The sequence below is a fragment of the Desmodus rotundus genome, chromosome 3 (assembly GCF_022682495.2).
Source record: "Desmodus rotundus isolate HL8 chromosome 3, HLdesRot8A.1, whole genome shotgun sequence".
Lineage (NCBI taxonomy): Eukaryota > Metazoa > Chordata > Mammalia > Chiroptera > Phyllostomidae > Desmodus > Desmodus rotundus.
The window spans coordinates 155,619,820-155,638,078 of NC_071389.1; the positions used below are offsets into that span (position 1 = coordinate 155,619,820).

Here is an 18,259-nt window from a genome sequence, read left to right on the forward strand (position 1 = left end):
GATGGCTAGCATTACCTGTTCTAAACATCTGGCATTACCTGCTGCTAAGTCACCTTCCCTCTGGCTTCAAACAGCTGGAGGGCCCCACCCCCTCTCCACCTCCAATCCATCTGGGATCCCTCCCTCCTTTTTTTTCTTTTTGGAAAGATCTGGAGGTACCAGATCCACAAGTTCTGATGTCTTTAAAAGGGCCAGCCTGAGAAATAAGGCTCATTTGAGAGCTGAGACATTCATCTCTACTCCAGTGGAAGTCCAACAGCCAATCTCATTTTGGCCTCCAGCTGGGCACCATGAAAGCCTTTATCCCCCTGATACTGGCCGTGCTCTGCGGCCTGGCCTGGGCTGGTAAGTCACTATCTGGTGGAGGTAAAAGGGGTCCTGCAGAAAGAAGCAGAGATTTGGGGAACATGATAGAGGGTGAGAGCAGTGGGACGAGGAAGGATCAACTCTGTCCCAGATTCACAGAGCGCCTTAGATGGGTCCTTGTCTGAGGTGCGGGAGTTGCCTCTGGAGCAGACTGGGCTGTGAAGGGAGTTGCAGGGACTGATTAACTAATAACACGGAAGCCACTTCCTGACGGCTTGGAAGGCCAGCCCCAAACATCCCTTAGTCCAACCTGACTTTCGATCTCACCAACATTTGGGTTTTTGGAATCATTGTATGATATAAAGCTGGGGCAGTGGCCTGCTGGGTTTGAGCGGCCTGACTCCTTGTTGACTCCCTCCACTGCCTGGGGATGGGTGAGGTTGTCTGGAGTGGGACCTTTCTCTGGGTAGAGCCTTAGGAGAAGGGCGGGCTCAGGGGGAAACTGGAAGGAAGCACCCCTGACCAGGAGGCAGGCTGTGTGCCATCTGGGGCTATACACATGGTCCGAGGAATTGGTCTTGTCCCAGTGTTAGAGGAACTAACACAAAGAGGAGGGTCCTGGCCCACAGCTACTAGCGGTGCAGGGGATGGGATGGGAACACTGTCCTGCTTAGCAGCTATGCAAAACCTGATGCCAGTGTGTTAGCTGTGATTAATGAGTGAGTAATAACGAATGCCAAGGGAAGGAGCTGAGCTGAGGTGTGGGGAGAGTGGTTGGCTGCCTGGAGGAGAAAGAATCAGCTTGAACCCACCCAGACTTGATGGTTCCTGTATAGGAAGGACTGTTGTAAGGACTAAATAAGATAATGTATAAAAAGCACTCTACATGGGATGAGATCTCAATGAATTGGGGCTTTATGATAATAAATATTCCAGGAGGAATTTACTCTTGGAATCATTTCCAAGTAGGTTGTGGATGAGGAGACTCCTGATGGGATTCCCAAGTGGAAAGCATTTGGAGAGAAAGCTATTCCCAGGCCTCCCAACCCTGGACGGGATCATGAACCCACGCTTTGCGATTACTGCAGAGCAGTTGGAAATCAGCTCTGACTGGGCCCCTGGTGGCCCAGGGCCAGTGGTAGAGAGTGAGGGAGGACATGACAACACCTAGCCTAGCTTAGTGGGAAAGAGTGGCCACTGGGTTGGTACATCCCAGTCTCAGGAGAGGACAGCAAATGAAGACTTTTGGTCCCTGGGTGGGGGTGGGGAAGGCAGGCATCCCTGAGGGCAGAGGCAACAGTGGTTTCAGATGTGCCAGTGGAGCCCTGACCCCTGTGGGTGGTGATCTGAACTGGCTGTGGGGTTGATGGGAGAGTGAGGGTCAGTGGCTGATGCTTCCTTCTTTCCTAAGGTGGGAGGGAAATGGCTACGCTCTTGTCTATCCAATTTCAACATCTCAGAATTTTGATGCAAGAATATGAATCATATGGGGAGTCATTGGCGGAGGCAGAAAGTTGGTCCTGAAAATGAATTTTCTGGTTGGCTAGGGCTCCATGGAAATAGCATCTGGTCCCCTGGAGAAGCACAGATGTAGTCGCTCCAGCCCTCAGAGCGGCTCAGCACTGGCACATAGAAACACCAGGGCAGTATGGATAGGGAGTGAGCATTCTCGCGTACCGACATCTTGGAAGGTGCAGAGAAATTCAGTGTTTCATTGGGCGGGGTGGGGTACAGTTCCTGGCTAAGGTCTTCATGGGGAATGGAGGGACAATCTGAGCCTAACAGAAGAGAGGCAGGGTCAGAGATGGGGCAGAGGGACAGGGTGCGGGGGTGGCAGATGGCGGGTGGAGCAGTGATTCAGGTGCCTGGCATCAGGTGGTGCACTGGTGTGAGTGCTCGGGGTGACTAGTCATCTGAGTGTCCCCAGAGCAGCACAGCGAGGGGCCTCTCCACCCTCAAATCCCAAGGTCGTTTTGGAGCCCACCAAGTTTACAGGGAAGTGTGAAGGATCCCTGGCCCGGGCTTCTTACTGGGGACAAAGTTCTTGAACAGAGATGAAAAAGTCCACTCCCACCGGGCCAGTGGGGGTGTTCCCTGAGCACTACAGAGCTGACTATTATTCACTGGCAGCCCGTCTCAACCGGTGCCAGCTGCTGGAATGAAGTGAATTCTTTCCTTGGACTCTGCTGATCTGGCCCATTAAAAACGTTGTCCTGTTTTGTCTAAATTCTCTCCCTTTGGATTCTGGGTGTACTGCCAGGCTGACTGGGCAGGCAGCTGACAGAGCCTTCCTCCTGGCTGAAAATTTCTCCTTAAGGTCTTTGCATTCAGGTTCTAAGGGAGCATCATTTAAGATTCAGGAGTTGTTCCCCTGGGCCTGAAGGGACGAGAGGCCTTGGGCCTGGTCTTTCTTGGGGCCAATTCACTGGATCAGAGGCCTGCCACACGGGAGGCCCCGCACACAACGCAAAGTTGCCTCAGGACCTGGGTTAAACTTGGTCTGACGCCTCTCTAATGTAAAGAAAACAGACCTGTAATGATGATGTCAGCTAGCAAACTGTCAGCAACATAAATGCACTGGCACCCAAGCCGGAGGGAAGGCCTACCCGAAACCTGGGGGGAGTCAGCTAGACAAGCGCGTCGGCAGGGTGGGAAGACTGCTCCAGCCAGTCTGAATTCTTGTCACCCGAAGACCGGCATACAATATCACCACTGTTTATTTATCTAACAAACACTTATGTGGTGCTACTCTGTGTCACGCACTGTACTAAGTGCTTTACAAATATTAACTTGTTTAATTCTTATGAATATTCTATGAGATGGTCTCCATTATTATCACACTTTTAAAGATAAGGAAACTGAGGCACAGAAGGTCAAATAACCTGCCCAGGGTCATGCAGCTAGAAAGCCGCAGAACCAGAATTCCAGCCCCAAGCGGTTTGGTGCCCGAGTCCAGGTTCTTGACGTCTCTGCTGTCACCCTCATTAGCACCGTATGAACCCGGACTGCAGAATCCAAAGCAGTGACTGAACCCGTATTCCCAGTACTCACCTCTGCCCCAACCCAGGTGAAATCGAGATACCATACCTGCGTGGAGTCACAGTTAGAGCCAAATCCCAAATCTAATCTACCGGCAAAACTGGGCTAATTCCTCCCCTCCTAATCCTGATCCATTCCACACCCTTGAATGTAATCTGAAACCTACCCCCAATCTTCACCCAAAACGAATACAAACTTGTTAGTTTATCAATACATTTAACTGAAGCCCAAATTTGAACTGTAACTCTTAATCTAAACCTAACTAACCCCAACCGTGGCCTAAATTAGGTTTCAGTTTCCTCATTCACACAAATTCCGATGCTGACAGTAATTCCGACTCTGATCTTGACATTCTTAGTAACCCACAGGCTGACCCTGACCAACCCCAGCACTCACTAATCCAAACCTCAGGAACCTCAAATGGAAAGAAAGGCTCCGTTATCGCCCTTAAAAGCCCAGAGTGGAAGGAAGGGCCCCTACAGCCAGCTGTCACCCTGGCTTGAATCCTCCACTGCCTTTGCTGCGGTGGGCGTGGTGGGGCTTGTTTTTTTAGGAGTGGTAGTGGGTTTGTACCATTTCTCTTAAAATTTCTTGTTTTATGCCCCTGTGACCAAAAGCTTGTTTCTGCAAGCCATTTGGCTGGAGTAAGGGATGTGGTCTGTGGTTACATAACAGATCTCAGTCCAGAGGCCAATTCTCACCCACACCCACCTCATTCCCCACCCTGAGATAAACTAATCTGAATGCATTCCAAAGATTCAAGAAACAGAAAGATATGAGGGGGGCGGGGGGGGGGGGGCGGGGAGTAGGATGCAGAGAATACCAGATGCAGGAGAGGAAAGAACAAGAAGCAGGAAACATAGAAGGCACAGGATGAGGGGAAGAGAGGGAGGGATGGATCTGAGGGGAGAGGGTGGGTGGGACCCCTGGAGCAGCAGCGACCCACCTTCACCTACAGCACAGGTAGATGGCGGCCTCTGGGCCACGCTCAGCCCACAGACCTCTTTCTTTGGTCTGCCTGAATTTTTAGAAATTGGAAAATTTCACAGAAAAATTGAAGTGTTCTCTCAGAAGACCTAGAGGTTGTGGCAACACTGAGCCCATAGCACAGGGCTAGAGCTGATAGTGGCGGTCAGCTTCAGGCAGGGCCTTGCTCCAGTTCGTCACACACCCCGCCTCTTCCTACGGCCTCCCTGCTTCTTGACGGTACAGGTCCAGCCCTGACGGGCGTTTGTGCCGGTGAACCTGGTGTACATGATGGGCCCTGCAGTTTGCAGTGGTGGGCGGTGGGCAGTGGGAGGAGGTGTGTGTTGTGCATGGGAGGCTGTGGATGGACTTCCCCCTGTGGACAGCAATGGCCTTTCCTGCCAGGTGGGGTGCCTGCCCTTGACTGTGAAACCTCCAGTATGGGGCACCTTGATGAGGGGAATAGGATCCTCGTTGAGCTGAGTTTGTGACCTTTAAACTGCCTATAGGAACAAGGGACTCCTGTGCATTGCTCTGTAATGAGAAATTTAACTGTGATGCTGCCTGCCAGGGTGACTGCTAGCTGTGCTGGCACTGGGACTGCTGTGAAGACTATGAGTGCCTGGGTACTGGTGAGGCGCCGTGTGGGGAGAAGGGCCTGGAAAGCACAGCGGGCTGAGCCATGCCCAGGCCAAGTGCACCTGACGGACGCTGGCTTGGGCGGCCAGCAGTCTAGAGCAGGGCTGATGCTGGGGCTCAGTGGGCCTGGGAGGAGGACACTTAGGGAAACAGCAAGGGTTAGGGATTTGGCCGCCACTAGTCCCAGGTACTATAATATAACCCCAGTGTAAAACCCCAACTTAAAATTAAATCGAGGTCTGGAATATCTGTCTGAACTATCAGGATTAATAATATCTTGAAAGTTTAAATAATTCCAAAAAAACCAAAATGATAAAAAATGTCATTTTATTATATATTCCATACCAGTTGTTACTCAACACTTTAAATCACAAAAGTATAAAAAGTGGCAGCAAACCTTTCCAACCTGCATGTCACCAGGAAGTGACCGTCACAGTGACTGTCATGACTACACCACCCTTCCTACAGTGAGGAGGCCGAGGGGCCGGACATCTCCGACCCGTCATCCCCAGTCCGCGATTAACGGGACGTGTGTTGCCGTCCAAAGCCCATCCTTCGTCTGCTCCTTCAGCGGCACTGTTTTAAATGAATCACTTTTAAAAATCACTTTGAATCGTCACCTTGTCTGTATGCTGCCAGAGTTTCAGATTCCCGGATAAGTGGTCTTCTGCTTTATGGCAAAAAGCGTTGCTAAGTTCACTGTCAGGCTGTGTGTCCTGACTCCCAGTTTGGAAAGCACGCTCACTGAAGCCATGGTAGGTCCTGGCCAGCAAGACCGCTGCGGGTGCTAGTGCAGACGGTGCACTGTGCAGGGGCACCTGGAGAGAAGGCAGAGTGGACCGAAACTGAGCCTCTATCCTTCTTGCTAAGCCTTGTACCAAGGGCCGGACCTGTGCCTGCGGAAAGAAAGGAGTGCCTCTTCCTAATTTGCCCAGCGGTGGTGTCTGCTGATGGTTCTCACCCAGAAGGGGACTTGATTCAATTACACGAAGAACACCACATGTACGAGCAGTTCTGCTGATCGCTTCTGCTCAGGTCGGGAGAAGCAGGCCTGGAGCGCACTGTCAGAATCAGAGCCTGCCCGTTTCTGCTTCCTCTCTCCCCACTGAGCAGAGACCCGGGAAGGCCTGTTCACTGCAGACCGCCGGGCTGGCCCTTCTAGATAGGGATCATCTTCAGAACTTTGATTTGCAACTCGTAATATTATAAATGATGTTTGAGACTTTAGATCAGCTCACAAAAGTCTGTTAGCGTACAATGTGGCTGAGTTGAGAACCCTGCGAATTGTTGACACTCAGAACACAGCCTGGCACAGGGTAAGTGATCGGAAGACCTTTGGTGACTGAATGGTGACCTGACCCATGGCTCTACTGGCGATGACACAATATTACCCGGTGAACTCACTAATAGATTCTGAGTCACTTTGTAATAGTGCTGTTTCTTCGGGGGAAATTATTGCACTGTGTGGTGACAGAGGAGCTCAGAGTCCCCAGGAAGATTTCTCCTGTCCATCCCCACCCCACCCCACCCAGCCTCACCGGCCTGAGGCCAGAGCGCAGGCTGTAGTCACTCAGCCTCCAGGCTGAGGGAATGGAGCAGCAATAGGAACGTGCTTTTCTGGACGCACCCTCCCCCCAAACACAGCCTTTGTGGCCGTTGTTGAGCACGTTGCAAAGAAAGAAGGGAAGCTGGCTTCTCAGGAAACAGTCCTTGTTCCTGGAGGTCCTGGGAGGAGTCCACCCTTGACTCTGATGGGATGTCAGTACAGGTATGGCATGTACCTAAGTGAGGGCCTTGTCATCTGGAGAATGTCAACCCTACCCACCTATCAACTTTCATTAGAGAAAAGCCATAGTCAAACCTGAGTTTTCAACCCAGAAGGGACCACCTTTGGTCTCCCCCTCCCCTTTCTACACATGAACACACCGAGGACCAGGAGGGTAAAGTGGTAAGCAGGGATGTCACCTGGGGAGATGCTTTTCACTTTTTATAAGTTTTCAACAATTGGCCCTCCTCTGTCTTCCGTTTTTAGTTTTTCTCCTCCTTCACTTGGTATTTGCTCATTGTACCCTAGCTCCTGATTTGTATTTTCTTCCACTGCACGTGCTTGTCCCCGAGGCTGGAGAAACTGAGAACCAGAGATAAAGGGGAGGGATCCCTTGGAGATGGCCGGTGACTCTATTTCTCTGCCCTTCAGCTACAAGGGACCCCAAAGAGCCAGAGCCATTCCTAGAGCTGGAGGAAGAGACGGAAGAGGCCCCGGCTAGCAGTGAGTCTGCCTCCCCAAAGGGGACCTGCAGGATAAAGGAGAAAGGACGTGAGAGGGTAGTAGGGGAGGGGTACACGTACCAATGGTGACAGGCCCAGGCCAAAGCCAGGCAGACCCCAAGCCCAGCACCTGGAGGTAGTTACTGGACTCCTGGGGTCTGGGTAGGAAGAAGCCTGAGGCCCTCAGTAGTCTGGGGCGGGGCAGGGGTGGTCGGCAGGAAAGAGAGCCTGAGGCCTGCACAGAGGCCGGAGAGGGAAGTGGAAGAGATTTTATTTTTAGAGTGGGGAGATTATAAAAACAACAGGCCAGAAAGTGGAGTTGGGCATCAGAAAGGACTTCCTGACTGAAGGGTGTGCACCAATGAAGCTTGTTTGTTTTCCTTCCCTGGAGATCTTTAATGGAAGAGTCAGGAGAGCAAAGCTAAGAGTGGGGAACTAGCCGTGACGGAGCGACCTCTAGAGGTCCGCCCACACACACCTCGCCCTGTTCTCTCAGACCTGTACTCCGCACCCAACTCCTGCCATGGCCGCTGCCACGAACCCTTCGACAAGCGCCACCCATGCCACTGCAATGCCCGCTGCCCAGAATTTGGGAACTGCTGCAAGGATTTTGAGAGCCGGTGTGGCCACGGTCAGTCTCCTGCTCCCTTTAGCCTAGCCCCGAGGACAGAGGGACTCTCCAGAGCAATAGTTCTCCAAGTGGGGTCCCTGTGCTGGTGGCGTCAGCATTGGGAATTTACTAGACATGCTTTACCCGGGACCTACTGAGTCAGAAACTCCGGTTAACCCTAACCCTAACCCCCTCCCCCAACTCATTCCCCTCCATCCACCCACACCTCTGTTTTAACAAGCTGTCCAGGTGATTCTGAGGCATGTTGGACTTTGAGAACCGCCCTAGAGGAAGGGGGCAATGTGAATATTCTCTGGACTTTCTGTGGGCAAGGCCATGTGCTGATTTTAAAGATCCTTAAGGCCCAAGGCCCCTGTCCTCTGGCCACTAGGGAGCCTGATTGCAGCCCCTCTCCCTTGCTGCCAGCTTCTGGAAGGTGCTCAGAAGGTGAGGCACACTGACATGGCCTCCCTCTGGCCTCCTTCTGGCCTCCCTCTGGCTCTGAGACCGCCCTCCCCCAACCCCTCCCAGAGGGCTTCTCCCACAGCAGTGACGCCATAACCAAGAAGGAGCTGCAGGCCATCTCGGAAACGATCTACAGGGTGGACATCAACAAAGCTCAGAAGGAAGACATCATTCTCAACAGCCAGAAGTGGGTCTCACCCTCTGAAACCAGAGACCAAGTGGACCACTGCCCAGAGCCGTGAGTTCTCTTTACTTCTCTCCCTCAAAGTTTCTCCCCCAGTTCGCTTCTTTTGATGCCTCAGCTCTTTTCTCTGCCTGGTAGGCAGGATCAAAGGGAGAGAGGAAAAAATAGGTCTCCAGAGGCGAACAAAGCCATGTTGAGGGGGGATTTCTGTGATTGGCCAGGCTGAGTGTGACCTCGTGCATGGTCTTCAAGAGTATCTGAAGTCCCCAATCTGCTCCTCAACCCAACTATCGCAGGCCTGCCCTGGCCCATCTGGCAGTGCCCGGAGGGGTTTCTATGCCACCTTCAGGCCTCTGGGCTTCTCTCCACCTCCATAGGCTCTTCACATATGTCAATGAGAAGCTGTTCTCCAAGCCGACTTATGCAGCCTTCATCAACCTCCTTAACAACTACCATCGCGCGACGGGCCATGGGGAGCACTTCAGTGCCCAGCAGCTGGCCGAGCAGGACAACTTCCTCAGAGAGGTCATGAAGACGGCGGTCATGAAGGAACTCTACAGCTTCCTCCAGCACCAGAGTGAGTGAATCCACCCCACGCCCCGCGGAGCAGAGCTGAGGACTCTGGTCTGTCTGCAGGAGAGCCAGGATCCTCTGGGGCCTCCACAGTGGGCAGGTTAAGAACATGTGTGGGGACTCCCTGGAGGCCAGGGTACATTTGGGAGGGGGCAGGGATAGAGGGCCAGAGAGGAGCCCAGAGAGATCATGGACCTAAGCAGGAGCTGAAGAATCCTCTGTCTGGCCTGGACGTCACCCCATCTTTTGATTTACTCAGCTGCCTTGTTTATACTCCCACTCACTGCTTCAGTCTCAGGGTTCTCTGCAAGGCCGTGAGCCCCCCACTCCACGCAGGGCACGTGTCAGCCACCTCAGCTGATCCAGTGTCAGGGCCGCTTTCCAGGCTCAGAGACTCCCTGATTCTGCTCCTTCCTCCTGCTCTAAGTCCAGGAAGGAGGTCGCCCCCTCCACTATTTTGTTGGGGAAACAGCAACAGAAAATCAACAAAACTTCAGAGGGGAACGTTCTATCCCGGAGAGTTCTGGTTGGAGTGGCTCCAGACAGAGACATTTGAATCAGACCAAAAAAGGTCGGGGCTGCGGGGCTTCTTGGTGTGGGCTGTGTTTGTCAGTGTCCTCCTGATTCCTCTCCTGACTCCAGGCAGCAAAGCTGGGCGTGGGATGGCCTCGCTCATGGCTACTGCATCCCATCCAAGGGCCTCCTGGTTAAGAGTTAGTGACCTGCTCTGTGTTTATGTAGAGTCAGTGACAAACAATCCTTGTGAAGAGGACACAATCCTTCACTGCCCCCTGGTGTTCTCTTTGTAGTAAGCATGTGAGAGAATCTAGGAGGTCAACACAGAGCCCTTCGACTTTTTAAACGAGAGAAATGGAGGCCCGGACAGGCTAGGTGACTTGTATGAGGCCACATAGGAAGTTGTAAGCAGAGACAGGCTGAAACCCAGGGTCCTGATACTGAGGCTGTTCTATTACTCACCCTGTCTTCACCCGGCTCCCTGTTCAAACCCCCTTGTCCTTTAAGTCCTAGCTCACACCCCACTGCATTTATGAAGCTGCACTTGCCACAGCTCCCAGCTAGCTCTCATCATCTCTTCAGAGGTCAAGGGTTTGGGGTGTGGTCCCAAATAGCCTTGGGCCAGAGAGACTTGATTAGAGTTCTGGCTCTGCCACTTACTAGTGATGCGACCTTGGGCCAATTATTCTACCTGTCTGAACCTTATCTGCTGAAATGGGGTCTCAGAGGATTTAGGTTTGTAAAGCACCTGGTGGAAAAAGCCTGGTACCGAGTAAGTGGTAGCCATTCAGATTGTGAAACATTCTCTGTTATTTTGTGTATATTTAGTCTTGTTTTTCAATTGTGTTTTAACTCCTCAGAAGAAAGGGGGCGGTCTGGCATCTCTTTTGTATCCTCCACACACAATTCTGAGCCGTGAACAGTCATTATTTGACGGCTCCTTAATTTAGATCCCCAACGCTGGCCTTTGCCTCGGGTTGCAGCTGCCATAGTGACGGCCCCGCCTGCCTGTGGGATGGCATCTCTTCAGAACTTAGTGCAGAGAGAACTCATGGTTCCTGCCTCTCCTCAGTTTTTCTCATAGACGACACCACTCAGGGGTGTCCAACCAAGTGGCATCTCTGGCCACACAGGAAGAAGAAGAGCTGTCTTGGGCCACACATTAAATACACAAACACCAACAAAAACTGATGAGCAAAAAAAAAGCTTTGAAGTAAATTTACGATTTTGTGTTGGGCCGCACTCATAGCCATGCTGGGCTGCATGCAGCCTGTGGGCCACTGGTTGGACACTTTCATCCGGGTGCTCAGGTCAGAAGCCCAGGAGTTGTACCTGATTCTCCTCTCTACCTCACCGTGCCCCATTCCCACTTCCTCCGCCAGTAATGCCCATCACTTCCACCTTTCAAATCTATCTCTGATCTGCCCATTTCTCACCTCTCCTCCATGGCTGCCAGCGCAGTCTCAGCCGCCACCCCCCAGGTACCTGGGCAGAGTGTTAGCCTCAGATAGGTCTCTCTGCTGCTCAAAGGCCTTTTTGACCTTTTTATACACACAACCAAAGTGATTTTTAAAAAACAAAGCCCGCAACACAAAATTCCCCTGCTTAAAACTCTTAGTGGCTCTCCCATCACCCAGAAGCTATAGAGTCATTAAGGGGTCGGTCTCTGGAGCTAGATTGTGGGGGCTCTATCTCTTATTAACTGTGTAATCTTGCAGGAGTTATATACCCTTTGTTTGCCTCAGTTTCCTCATCTCTAAATTGGGAATAATTAGCACCAACCTGATGTGAAGATTCAATGTGAGGATTGAAAGCACTTCAAACCTGGCTAGGCACAAAGAACATACTCAGTAAATCTAAAATATTTTTTGTTTTTTATTACCGTTTGACTGAGATCCAACCCTCCTGCCGTGGCTTCCTTGATCTGGCCCCTGCCTCCCTTCCTCTCGTGCTCAAGCTGCTGCAGCCGCATGGACTTTCTTTCAGCTCTTTGGACATCAAGCTCAAGTCGCTCTGGAGCCTTTACACTTGCTGTTCCCTCTACATGGAAGAATCTTTGCCCTGGGCCTTTGCAAGGCTGGCTTCTTATCTTTCTGGTCTCTGATTAGTGCTACAGTCTCAGAGAAGCCTTTCTGGTCTTCCTTTCTCGAAGAGCCCTTACCCCCATCCTCACCTTCAGTCATCCTGGGATAATGTTCTTTATTTTCCTCATAGCACTTACCTGAACCCATATCGGTTACTTATAGTTTCCTTTTTTTATTATCTATCTCCTCTACTGGAATGTAAACTATGAAGACAGGGACCTAGTCCGTGTGATTCCCTGCTGAATCCTTCACCCTTGGATCTGGGTCTGGCACAACACAGGTGCCCCGTAGATCACTGTTGAATGAACGACTGAATACATTTGGTGGTTAAACCCACGTGTCTCAACATGATGGAGCAGGTGTCCCTTCCTTCCTTTCCAGGATTTGGTGCTGCTTCCCCTTCTCCTAAATCCTCTCTGTTCCTCCCCGCAGACCGCTACAGCTCAGAACAAGAGTTTGTCGATGACCTGAAGAACATGTGGTTTGGGCTCTATTCAAGAGGCATTGAAGAGGGGGACTCAAGTGGCTTTGAACACGTCTTCTCAGGTAGGGTCACTCTTCTTGGAAAGAAAGAGATGGAGAGACAGCTTCCCTCAGAAGCAGGGCAGCGTTGGTCATTGAGGAATCAGCAGCCATGCCAGCTAGCAGGAAGGGACATGTCTACTCCCAGGCCAAGAGGGTGGCACCCGAGGAGCCACTACTGAGGAACAGTTTCGCGGAGTATCTAAGGGAGAAAGGCCCAGATGCTGAGGGTCCCAAGGGGCACATGCAGGGAGGTGTTTTGGGGGCAATGGCTGTCTATCTCTGAACTGTCCTCTGCCTGCAGGACTTGGTCAGCTGCTTCCCAAGGGGGCCTTGGTCTTTCTTCCCACTACACTAACCCATAAAGCTTCCAGCAAGTTTGGTCACCAGAGTCAGCCAGGAGGAGGAATTCTCCCAAGGGCTTGAGTCTTCCTGAGGTGAAAGTTAGGGATTAGGGACTCTGAGAAGTCCCGGCAAGAGGCTGAGCAGATGAACAATCTAAAACTCAGAGACTTGAAAAGGGAGATGGCCTTGGCACGGGAGGGGAGAAAGGGGTTAGAAGGGAGGCCCAGATCACCCACCTTGAACTCTTTATTATAGGTGAAGTCAAAAAGGGCAAGGTCACTGGCTTCCATAATTGGATCCGCTTCTACCTGCAAGAGAAGGAGGGCCTGGTTGACTATTACAGTTACATCTATGACGGGCCTGTGAGTACTGGATGTGGACCCCCTGGGCTGGAAAGCCTTGTTATACCCACACTTCCTGCCCTCATTCTGTGCTCTGAACAGTCAGACTCGTCTCTCACCCTGACCCCCTAATGGGGACTGTGGGTATGACTTCCCCCTCTGTTGAGCAGCAGGTTGATCCAGCCAGGACACTGGGATTCCCTTCCAAAGAGTGAAGGCTCCACAACTTCAGGGGCAGGAGGTGGAGGACAGCAGTTCTGGAGAAGGGTAGGGGCGGGAGAGGATTCTCAGAGGGGAAAGCCAGACGTGCCATTACTTCCTGCCGGAATATTCTTAGTATGTGGTGTCCGCTGGAAATTTCAGTTTGGCTAGTCTGAGTTAAACACCTTATAGTGTATGAAAATGACACCTTTGCTGCCTGATGCCAGAAAATAATTTGGGAGCAATAAGTGGTCCTTTTCTTCCATATGTGAGGGCACAGGGAAGTTATGTCCCTGGTCCCCTGGCATCGGTCACCTGGTTGCTGACTCTGGCCACCCTGTGAGATGCGCACTGGCAGCTGCAGATGGAGGGTCTGAGTGGGGCTTACACATCGTAGCAGGACGGGCTGTTTACTCAGTTGAGTTAAAGAATCCAGCCGCCCTGGAAAGCTTATGCAGACACCTAATGAGCCTCAACAAATCCTGGCTGAATGCTGCCATTTGCCACCCCTCGGCCAGCCTCCACTCCGTGGCATTCACCATACCCCCTCTCCGTCCACAGTGGGAGTCTTACCCTGACGTGCTAGCCATGCAGTTCAACTGGGATGGCTACTATAAGGAAGTGGGCTCAGCTTTCATCGGCAGCAGCCCTGAGTTTGAGTTTGCACTCTACACCCTGTGCTTCATCGCCAGGCCAGGCAAAACGTGAGTACTGGGCCAGCCAGCCCTGGGGAGCAGGGTGTCCCTAGCCAGGACTGTCAGGAGACCTGGATTCTGCCACTCAGTGGCTCAGAGGGCACGGACAAATCACAGTTCTGGGCCTCAGCTTTCTCCCTTGGGAGATGAAGCTGTTAGATTGGTGGCTGCCCAAATTCATCTGAGCCGCAGAACCCTTACCCCTCTTTCCCCCAAGTGAAATCTTATGCAGGACCTTAACGTATAAAACTGAGAGAAACAGCCCTGCCTGGCATGGCTCAGTTGGTTGGGCATCATCAGTCCCCAGTCCAATTCCCAGTCAGGGCACAGGCCTGAGTTGCTGACCTGGTCCCCAGTTGGGGGTTGTGAGAAGCAACAGATTGATGTTTCTCTCACACATTGATGTTTCTCTCCCTCTCTTTCTCCCTACCTTCCGCTTGCTCTAAAATAAATAGATAAATAAATAAATAAATAAATAAATAAAAATCTTTTAAAAAAAGTGAGAAATGGGGTTGCCCTGGTGCTCCAAGCCTCTCTAGTTGCCCTCTCCCCACCCGATCTGAGGTTGCTTGGGGGAAACTTAGGGCCCCAGAGAGTTCAGTTGGAACCACTGGGCCTCATATGCTGTAACATTTGAGGACTCTGGGTTTTGCTTTTAAACCCTAAGCAGACATTTAATTTCTGGGGGTCCGGCCCTAGAATCTCGGATTTTTGAATACTGCTCCGGGAAAGATGAGAAGCAATGTTCTTTAAGAAGACAGAAAATAAGGCATAGATAGGTTTTGAAAGGGTTCCATGCATGCGGGGAGCTGGAGGCAGTGGCTGAAGTAAGCTGCGGTAGCTCTCTTAGGGGCCTTTTAGGACAGAGTGGAGTCCTTCTGCATGAGACGGGACAGAGGTGGAGTGAAGCAGGGGTCCCATGATCTGACAATCTTTTCCACAGGTGCCAGTTAAGCCTGGGTGGACATCCCTTGGCCATCCAGACCTATTCCTGGACCAAGTCCACCTACGGAAATGGCAAGAAGTACATCGCCACAGCCTACGTGGTATCTTCTACCCGATAGAGCTTGGAGCCAGAAAAGGGCCTGAGGGCAGTGAGAGCTCTTGCAGGACTGAGGCACTATCTGCTCTGGGCTGGAGAGGGGATGGAGGAGACCAGGAGGGATTCCCAAATCCAGACATGTCCAACAGGAAAGAGAAAAAAGACACAAAATAGAAAAATGCAGGAAACAGTCAAATCTTTGTCCTCCGCCCTTTTGGAGCAGCACCCAGACGTGGAAGATGCGGCCCTCCAAAGCTCTTTGCCTTGATGGGAGCTGGAACTGGGAACAAGTCCTTGACCCCTCCAGGCCTCATGTTTCCTTTTAATGTAAAGGGAAGGGTTTGCCCCCTTTCCTCTTTTGGGGGTTGGTGAGAGGAACCTGCTGAATTATTACTGTGAAGGTGTAATCAATTGTTCTTAGGAAGAACAGCTGACAGAAATTCAAGATTACTATAATGGCTGTTATTGTACACGGCCCTGCAAACCGCATTTCAGCCCTATGTTGGAGCCTCGGAGATATCAGGCCATGTAAATCAAGCATGGGTATTTGGTCTTTTCTAGGGCTACATCCTCTCAGAACAGGGTCTGGGAGAACTCAAACACTAGACGGAGAGGGTAATGGTTGACACAGTGAGTGGGGAAGTAGACTTCTCCAGGCCTGAAGGTTTTTACAACTGGCTCAGTAGCTGCATCAAGAATGTTCCTGCTTGTTGACATTTAGTGCAATTACAGAGCTGCATTTTGATCCTGAATAATTTGTGAGAGTGCCCCCATAAGATGATTTTGCAGCAGAAGAAAGGAGCCTATAGTTTGGTGTCACTAACAATTATTTTAAGGCCTAACCAGCAGCCATAATTTGCATAAACTCTAGAAGGAAAGACCAGGGTGACTGCATTTCAAACTCAATTACACATTTCTCCCTTAACCCCGTTGGGAACCAAACACTGTTTCACAGAGCCAGGCTTGAACTATAGTTAAGAGCAGTAATTTTCAAGAATTTTTAAAACATGCAATACCTGACTCTAGTCAGGAACACTGACTTCTTTTCCCTTAGATTGTCAAAAAAAAAAAAAAGACAGCAGCCAACATAACAATAGTTATCCAGTGTAATGCCCTGTCTTAAACCATTAATAGATAGGTCATATGACAGAGTTGCATCTTATTGGTCATGTCACATGATAAGGTTGTATCTGATTGGTTAATTCTTGGTGCCAGAAATCCTTATATACAAAATAGGGACCTGATTTTTTAAAAAGTCATTTTGGACCAAAAAGGATAGGTCATGACAATTATTATCTTTTGTAAATCAATTAAAATTATGTCTATTTTTGTCAGATCAGCAAAAATATAACATCTTTTTGGTGTGCCACAGAATTTTAGTAATTAGTTTATGTGTGTTATGATATAAAAAGGTTGAAAATTACTGGTTTAGAGGTTCAAATCTCCAATTAAAGTTATTTAAGAAAATTTGAAATGTGTCTCTTCGTTGGCCTTTGCACTGCCTATCACTACCAGAACCAGTAATGAGAGACAAGGACTGAATCTTTATGGGCACTTTATTTCGGCACCAGTAATCTAAGAAGACAGCAGGTTATGTACCATAAAAACCATCTTAACGCCTCATCTCAAGCCACCCTTTTTATAAGGAGAAGAAAAGGGTAGGTCAAGGGTTTGGAAAAAGGTTAATCTGATAACAGTTGCAGTCCTGTGATGATTTTCTTAGTATTTCTTTATCCACTGATCAGCAATTCTTTATTTGCTTCCTGCCCTGGAACACAATGACTCAGATACTTTACTTGCAGACCCCTGGGGCACAAAGATTAAATTGTTTGTTGAACTCCTGGAGTCACAAAGGTCATGTATTCCAGTTCTTGGAACAACAGCTTGCCACAAGCATTAACCACATAAGCCCATCAACTATAACTAAAGCTAAAGGCTTTAACTCTTGAATTCTCCTATCATCTTCTTAGTACTTGGCCTTCCTTGAGTGTCTGTCTCCCTGCCTTTTCCCAGGAGCAGGGCTGGGAATGATGCTTCTGGTTTTAGTGTTTCATCAGGATGGCTTGGATAATGTGTTATCTCGGTGAAGTCCCTGAGGACTCACCAATTCTCTCTAACCAAGATGGGGACAGAATTCTTCCTAGTGTACTTGTAATGCGAAGAATGGAAGGAGTGTATTCACGGCTTCTGGTTCTCCACATGGGAGCTTGGAAGTTGACACTCCATTCTAAAAACAAGTAGACAACTGAATAGACTGAAAAACCAACAACTTTTCTTGGATTTGTAAGAGAAGAGAGGCCACAGGCAAAACATTGCCCTCAAGATTGGAAAGACAGGAGAATACAAGGCTTACTGGGGAAGAGATCTGGAGCACAAACCAGTGCTGGGGTTTCTGACACAGGCAAGAGAAAGAAACCATTTTGAAATACTCCAGAGTACTCTGTCCTTCTTAATAAAGCCTGCTGTCAGGGGAAAATAATTAGCCAGAGCCTAACCTGAGGTGGTATTATCAGTGGGAGGAGCAGGAAACATTTGTTAAAGCTCTTACCATGTCCCAAGCTGTGCTAAATAGGCCTTTTACATACATTTTCTCACTCCAGTAGCTATTTTTATCTTCACCATTTTAATTATGTCTAAACAACTGAAGTTTATATTAAGTCTCACTGTACAGATTACATTCTCAGTAAGTAGCAGAATCAGGTCTACAAAGTTGAAGCCTTTTCCTCAGGTTATAGTGAGTCTGGATTTCTAGGAGTATTGATTGATTGATTGATTCATACATTCATTCTTCTTTCAAAGGAGACTTATTAAGGCCCGGAATAGAGGTTACTGGTCGCCCCTCAATATCTGGTCTCCTCTTCTTATTTATTGAACTCTTAGTTTTCAGATGAGCACATGACTTCCAAGAGTTAAAAACTCTCAAACTCCTTTGGAGAGAAGGGGGCTCCCAATGCAGGCATAGATTTTTTGTATGACAATGGGAACCTCAGAATTGTGTGATGATAGACATCGAGACCTTTGGACTAACTCCTCTCACTTTGGGTACTCACTAAGCAACTGTCTGACTCTTGTAAACTGAGAGAGAAAAGAATTCACCCAAGGGTCCATGAAATTTTACTAGAGCAGCCAGCTGGCTCTTTGCTCTTCCATCTCAATTGACTCTGCCAGAATTAATAATAAAAAAAATTTGCTTTTCTTAAGAAAATCTATAAACCAATATCTACTTAAAATTTTTTATTATTAGATTTTAAAACACAAAAAACTCTTCAAGTCAGTTATCTATCCTCTTAAGACAAAAGCCTAAAGAATCATTTCATTAGTAAATATTTTAATAACACTTAATGATTTGACTACTATGACTTTAAAATACAAAGATACCAAATAATTATACAGTGAGAAAGATGTGCTAATAATATGACCTTGTAAGGGAGGGCTCCTGGATGGCTCTCCATGGACCATTACC

At 49.5% G+C, this 18,259-nt stretch overlaps 1 protein-coding gene across 1 annotated transcript; it reads left to right on the plus strand.

The window, feature by feature from the left end:
* The first annotated feature begins 205 nt into the window (after positions 1–205).
* Positions 206–16,260, plus strand: ENDOU (endonuclease, poly(U) specific). The gene is made up of 9 exons (XM_045184216.2): positions 206–345; positions 7,148–7,219; positions 7,715–7,849; positions 8,360–8,531; positions 8,855–9,054; positions 12,083–12,196; positions 12,773–12,879; positions 13,621–13,763; positions 14,698–16,260. Exons 1-9 carry the CDS (start codon positions 291–293, stop codon positions 14,816–14,818), a joined length of 1,119 nt encoding a protein of 372 aa, XP_045040151.1. The 5' UTR covers positions 206–290; the 3' UTR covers positions 14,819–16,260.
* The last annotated feature ends 1,999 nt before the right edge of the window (positions 16,261–18,259 follow it).